The sequence below is a fragment of the Manis pentadactyla genome, chromosome 3 (assembly GCF_030020395.1).
Source record: "Manis pentadactyla isolate mManPen7 chromosome 3, mManPen7.hap1, whole genome shotgun sequence".
Taxonomy (NCBI): domain Eukaryota; kingdom Metazoa; phylum Chordata; class Mammalia; order Pholidota; family Manidae; genus Manis; species Manis pentadactyla.
Genome location: NC_080021.1, coordinates 148,825,746 through 148,832,631, shown reverse-complemented (window position 1 = coordinate 148,832,631; position 6,886 = coordinate 148,825,746). Strand labels below are relative to the sequence as shown.

General features: G+C 41.7%; 1 protein-coding gene across 1 annotated transcript; it reads right to left on the bottom strand.

Moving 5' to 3' along the window:
• Positions 1-302: 302 nt before the first annotated feature.
• Positions 303-6,588, bottom strand: C3H9orf40 (chromosome 3 C9orf40 homolog). The gene is made up of 2 exons (XM_036893469.2): positions 5,671-6,588; positions 303-1,792 (listed from the first exon to the last, which is right to left on the bottom strand). Exons 1-2 carry the CDS (start codon positions 6,094-6,096, stop codon positions 1,634-1,636), a joined length of 585 nt encoding a protein of 194 aa, XP_036749364.2. The 5' UTR covers positions 6,097-6,588; the 3' UTR covers positions 303-1,633.
• Positions 6,589-6,886: the final 298 nt, after the last annotated feature.

The window sequence follows — 6,886 nt, the reverse complement described above, 5'->3', positions numbered from 1 at the left end:
TGAACACATTCCTACTCACAGGTCAAACAGAAGGGGGAAAGAAAGTTTACCATTTTACTTTTCCCATGGTACTTAAACTGCTTCGCCCATTTATTTGCTACCCTTGCTATTTCTTCAATTCTAATTCTTATCATAATCAAGATAAATTCATATCATACAGTAGCAACTTAAAGTGGAATGAAATGCAACTATAGCAAAAAACACATTTATTCTAATTACTTTTTTCACCTACAATAAGGTTATTATGAGAATTAAACAAGCTGATGCAGGTAAAGTACTTAGTACACTGCTTGACAAAAACATAGTTTCTCTGAGGTAGATACTATTTATTGTTTCTCATTTCACAAGTGAGGAATCCAGGGCTTAGAGATGAAAAATCACTTGCTTAATGTTACACAGGTAGAAAATGGCAGTACAAGACTGAACCATGTCTAACTCCAAATCACACTACTATACAGTTTGCTTCTGTTCTAGAATATTCTTATTAATGTCAACCCATGTTACAACATTGTTTTTCTCCTCTCTCTCACTGGCATTTGTAATCCTTCTTTAATTTTGGATCTACTGTCATCAACAACTAAAATATACAAGGAAGGCCTAGTTACTCAATTACAAAGCTAACATTCTGTATTTAGTACAAAAGTTAATTAACTCAATCACTGATACCCCTGTAACTCAAACAGAAACTGCTTACTTTATTTAACAATGAAATAGTAATAACAATAATCTAGTTGTGACAAAGCCATCAACAGGACAAAATAAAAACAAGCTAATTAAAGGGATTGCTTCAGCTCAAATAGGTTTTCTCCTTTAAACAGGAAAAGCTACCATTAGTCTAGTGGTTCTCAAACCTGTCTGCATGTTGAAAGAATGGGGGAAATAGAGCTGTTGCTTTAAAAATAGCTTCATACAAAGCCTCAAAACTAAGATTCTTGAAGTGTTGTCCTCAGATAACTCAAACCAAGAAATCAAAAGAAGAAATAAGATAAACTTCTTTCTAGTTATCCTAGGAAGTAGGGAGGGAAGCACCTCCTCATTCTTCATTGCTCTTTATCCACTTTTAATTACCCAGAGTTTAACAAACAACAAATACTGGAAGTTATGCAAACATGCTACCTCAACTGAAATTCTCACTACTTTACATTGAGAAAGTTCTCTTTAAACAAATACCAGCTTTCAGAAAGAATCCCCCACATTTTTAGTTTGCATAGATGTTTAAGTCAGCTATTTGATCAACTAAGAGTCAATAAATGTATTAGAAAGCATTAATAACAATTATAAAACAATATTCATTTCATGTACCACAAATTAACTTTTTGGTGCAGACAAGACCAACATTTGAGTGTTTCCCATTTATTTCTTAAACTGTCAGAATTCCTTTTCATAAGACAGGTATCTTCAAATTTAAAACTTGAATAAAATAACTTTCCCTATAAGTGCAGTATATCCTTGACAAATCCCTATTGGGAATCAGTGACTGCAGGCATTCATCTTTACAACAACTTTTCCTCATTTTCAGGTTTGGGAACGATATCACAAGTAGGAAAAATAACTTTTTTTCCTTAAGAATACATAAATTCACTTAGAGTTGTTTCCTCAAATTCAGAAAAACCCATTTCTTCAGCTCCTTCTGTCAGGACTCCATATCAATCTCAACCACATCACTCTTGCCCTGAAGTGTTGTTTCTGACGGGTGGTCTTCGTTTACATCTTCAATGTCTGTCAGATTGATAGGTGGTAAAGGATTCCTCCAGTACTGGAAGGTGTTATACTGCGAAAATTCTTCACTGAGCTTTAGGGAAGAAAAAAAAGAGATGAAAATACATCAATGGTTTAGAGAAAATCAACTTTTTTTCCCAGGAATTCCTTCTGTTTTAAAAGTGAACTCACATAAGATTTTGCAGTCTTACTTTACATCTTCAAAAAAATAGTTTTAGTTCTGCCTCATCAAAGTATTTCATGGACTCAGTCAAAACTGCCTTTTCATACTCATGGTTTTGTGAACCTATTTCTTGTTAGCAGTTTAAAGTCAAAAGAATTTCCTCCAAGAGCATCCCTTCCAACAATTTTCTTCCATTTTCCCAAAAAAAGAAAAAAAAAGCCTGAAAACAGTTTTAAGATTTTTTACCTTTCAATGGGGAAAACAATTTCTTTAAAAAATACCTACATCATTCAACTTATTTTTGGTCCTTTTCCTGAGGTTTGATATTTTACAGGTCGACTTTACATATAGGCTAAAAATATTCTGACAACCTTCTAAAAAGTCTTAAGATACAACTATAGTAAACAGCAAGAAAATCTCACATAATAATTTTATTAAATATACCATTTGGTACAAGGCACGACTTTTAAATCACTGTACCAAACCCAATAAATCCAAGTGAGTGCCAATCCCTTAATGAATGGCTATAAAATTGTTTAAAGAACCTATCAAGTGAAGCTGACATTCCAATGAAGTTCCAACTGGCACAAATTTCAAAAGCATCCCAAAAATACTTTGTGCAAAGGAAGCAGCATTGGAAGTACATAGACTTAGAAGGTGACCACTTTAAAGGTTAACACCCTTCCCAAACAGATACCTACATACGTATATCTATTCATATTCGCTACAGAAGCACTATCCAACAGAAATATAATGGAAGCCACATGTTATTTATAATTTTCTAATAACCACAGAAGTAGTAACAAGTGAAATTAATCTTGATATTTTACGTGACCTAATATATCCAAAATATTATCATTTCAACCAGCAGTCAGTATTTAAAAAATTAATGATACATTACATTCTTCTCATCATATTAAATTTTCAAAATCTGGCAGGCATTTTACACTTCCAGCACTGGTCAGACCAGCTACACTTCAATGCTCAATAACCACATGTGCCTAATTACTGGATAACACTGGTAAATAAGCAAATTTCATTAAGAAGTTCACTTAGTGCCTTAGACACTAAGGCTATAACAGTCTTTGGAATTTCTTAACACTGGGATAAACCTGTAGAAATTCAAAGGATGCCTAGAAAAACAATCATTGAAATAAGCAAATAGAGTTAAAAACAAGGACCTACTTCTCTGCTTTTTGGAAAAAATCTATTGCTCAAATTACCTACTTATAAACAGGGACCAAAAAAAAGATCCTTTAATGTCAGTGTAACCTAATAGAGTACAAAGACTGCCACCAGATAGACTTGAGTTTGCATGATAATTCTACAACCCACTAACTGATCTTTACTTGAGTCTGTTTTCTCATTGATAAAAAGTAGGACTATTGTGAGAATAAAGATTTAGTTCTGTAAATGCCCAAAATTGCTAGATTATATCCTAAGAAACCTATGAATCATTACTTTCTTTTTAGTAATAAATAGGAAACATTTCTGCTTGCTTTCTTTTACAAATATCCAACAGTAAGAGTCAGGACTGACAGACTAACAAATGTGCATACAGTGACACTAACATGAAAAAATACATGAATATTTAATGAAGTAATACCTGGTTATATTTTAGTTCTCTAACAAAAAATCATCTGAAACAACTCAAGAACTATTCTGAGGTTCTAAGACAGAACGGGGGTACCATTCCTCTGCCTAGATTGCATCTCCAATATAGAAAGGACATGTTTGAGAAAATTCTTCCTAAATACAATCCCAAGAGTGAGGGGGGCAGGGGCTTGAGCTTTGAGTACAACAGGAACCAGGAAGACATTTCCTGCATGAACTGAAAAAGCTTTTTAACTTCTCCATGTTTTTGTTATACCCTGTTTTATTTTGGTAATTAACTATGAAATTCATAAAACCTGTATCTTTGGAGGAAGGAAGGAAAAAAGGAAGCTATAGAAAAACATGTTCCTCTCTTAAGTTTGCAGAAGAGAAGCAGGTCAAGGAACAGAACAAGAGAAGGGAACATGAAGGTTCCTGGGCTTTTGCCAAAAGAGAACCGGGAACTAGTGTTGGTGAAGAAGGAATATCTGGAGCCAACCTTGCTCCCTGTGGTGGGCTTGAAGTGACCATAGAAGCAGAGAGCTGCCAGATGTAGTCACTGCTGTGGAAGCAGATACAGGATGCTAGGAGATTCTAAGCAGGCATCAACGTCAGTCCACTAAAAAATTCTTCTTTGCCTACCTGTCATTTCTATATTTCCCTCTCACCCTTCTGTGGCATACTACAGTCATTATATTCTCGTAGGAAAGACAAGCCCATGTATGGTTGGTGTACCAAAAATGGTCTTAAAAGTTTGCAAACTACACAGTATTATCTCTGATAGATCTGGATGACTATCATTTGGAATTTTTTTTTTGAAAGTTCTACACATTGGCACCAGACATGATTCAATTGGAAATTCCAATTCTTATTTCTCTTTTCAAAACATAACGGCTAACATGCAGTTCTAAGTAAACTGACTTTAAACACCTAAAGCAATCTGAAGAAAAAAGTGTAAGGCTCATGTTTTCTAACTTCCAAGAAAACTGAGAGTAGAAATAGTTACAATTTATAATTTCATCCAAAAATACCCATCATAACAATTGTCTAAAAGGTAACTTCTCAGAAACGTACCTTTCTCAACTATAAAATCCTAACTTACTAGGTCTTCGCCAAGAACAAAGTGCCAAAGGAACCTCAATTTTTTTTTACAAGGTACTTTATAAATTCTGGGTAAGATACTAAGGCAATAAGAGAAATGTGGAGTGTATGCTATGCTATGATGTACTGGCTGAAGAGTTTGGTGAATTCTCGAACCCCACATTTGGTTTGTCCATCCCCAAAGCGCCTAGTTAAGTCAACCCACAACTGCCAAAAAGCCTGAATTCCTATGTCTAGACCAAAGCTGTTCAATAAATAATTTAAAATTTTCAGCCACAAACATAAATTTTAAATTTCCTAATGGCCATCTTAAAAAAGTAAAAGCAGGCTGTTGGTTGCCGTACTGAAAAGCAAAGATCTAGATAAATCAGACCCCATGTACAGAGACGGGACAGGCTCATTTCCCAAGGAATAGTAACTCTCCAACGATTCTCAGAATGCTTACTTTAGAGCCCAAATTCCTTTTTCATAGATAGGATCAGATCTAACGCTGTGAGTTAAGATGCTTTTTCCAAGACACGGCGGCCTTTTCTCTCTACCAAAGGAGCTATATACCACGCGGAGGAAGTCCAACTGATGGCTGCTATATCGGTCATCCTCTTCAGAAAGAAACATCAAAACATCACTAATTCTAGAAAAACGATCGTTAGGCCAAGGAAGGCGTGTTACACCTTTCCCTGACGTTTGTCGTTGAGCTGAACCTATCACGGTTCTCGGTCAACGTCTTCTCCAAGCTCTACAGTCTATCAAGACCCAGGTTCCTGCATCTCTTACACAGCACAGGCACTGAGCCTGCAGGGCCACGTCTACCTCATCCAACGGTCTGGTTCAGCTTTCGGCAGGTAGGACTCTCCCAAACCGCGACCGAAGGCAACGCTTTCAAGGGCTTTGGGTCCCTTGGTGTATAGCCTGGGGGTCAGGGTCCATTCCTGCAGCAGGGACCCCGGCTTTTGCCTTTTGGGGCATCTTGACATGAGTCTAGAGGGAAGCAATCTGTTTCTTATTGGGGCGCGCAGTGGCTGGGAAAAAGCTGGCCCCTTCTCCCCTTACCCCGCCCGCCCCACTGGAGGGTCCAGCCCACCCCCAGCCCCTACCTGGCGCGGTGCAGTCCCCCATTCTTCCCGCCGGGGTTCTGCGCTCCCCGCCCCGCCGTCGCCACCGCCCCTCGGGGGCCGGGCGCTCCGGGGCTCCTCCCCCGGCACACGGGGCCGCACGGGCGGTGTCAGCAGCGGGGGATCGCCTGTCTCCAGGCCGCGGCCCTCACGCTCTGCGCCAACCGGAGCGCTGGGGTCCCTGCCGACGCGGCGCTTGCTGGGCGAGGCCGATGGCTCAGTCATAGCCCCCGCGTCGATTTTGCGCTTTCGGGGCAGCTCCGAGACGCCGACGGGCTGCTCCGAATGCGAGGCTCCTGGTGGCCGGATCCAGAGCGGCGGCGGAGGCTCCTCGGGAAAGTCGCAGAACAGGAGCCGCTTCCAAGGCACGTGGAACGCCAGCGGCTTGGCCGCACGCCGTTTGGCCATGGGCCTCGGGGGCTCGGGCTGAGCCCGCCCGGCGCGGGAGGCCGAGTGCCGATAAACCCTGGGGCGAAGGGCAAGGTGGGGCGCGCGAGGGCGAGGACCCGGTTCGTGGGAGGCGGTGGCTGGCAGGGAGGGGAGGCCGCAGGGGGCGGGGCGGCCTGGTCCGGGGCAGCACCCGCGCGCTGCCCACGTCGCCGCCGAAGTGCAGCCGGACGCTGGGGAGCAATCGTCAAGCGGCGGAGATTCGAACCTGTGCACAATTGTGCGTGCGCGCACCCGCGCCGGCAGGCGGAGCCGCTGGTTGGTGGAAACTTGTGGGGCGCGCTCCTGAGCGCCCCAGCGACCGGAAGTGCGCGCCCGGGGTGAGGCGGGAAGGCGGCAGCGGGTTTATTAAAGGTCTCGTGCGGCTGCGGGTTGAGGGTGTGACCTCGTTACCTGAGGGGCGGGAAAGGTCGGGCAAATGAGAAGTTCATTAAAGCGGGGTGGCTGAAGACCTTTAAGATGTGTATGTTGACATTCCTTTCGTCAAGTCAGTGGTCACGGGGACATTTTCAAGAGGTAAAAAGTATTATACAAACTTTTAATATAATAGTGTTAAGAGGCTCTCGCGCTATGTTGAGTGAGAGGAAGAGAGACTCCTGTAGGCGGGCCGGGGCTGAGGGAAGTAGCTAAACCCAACACAAACAACAAAACCAATGTAGGGTGTGTTTTGCGGTGGTTGCTGTGCAAAGTGAAGTAGGCACCAGTGGAAGATCTTTTGATTAAAAACTCGGATGAAGATGTGCAGCTCACC

Bases quoted from the DNA above. Each gene is read 5' to 3' on its own strand.
- C3H9orf40 (XM_036893469.2), bottom strand. From the start codon at position 6,096: ATGGCCAAACGGCGTGCGGCCAAGCCGCTGGCGTTCCACGTGCCTTGG. The intron at 1,793-5,670 runs GTAGGGGCTGGG...TCTTCCCTAAAG, and splicing joins GGGGGACTGCACCGCGCCAG to CTCAGTGAAGAATTTTCGCA.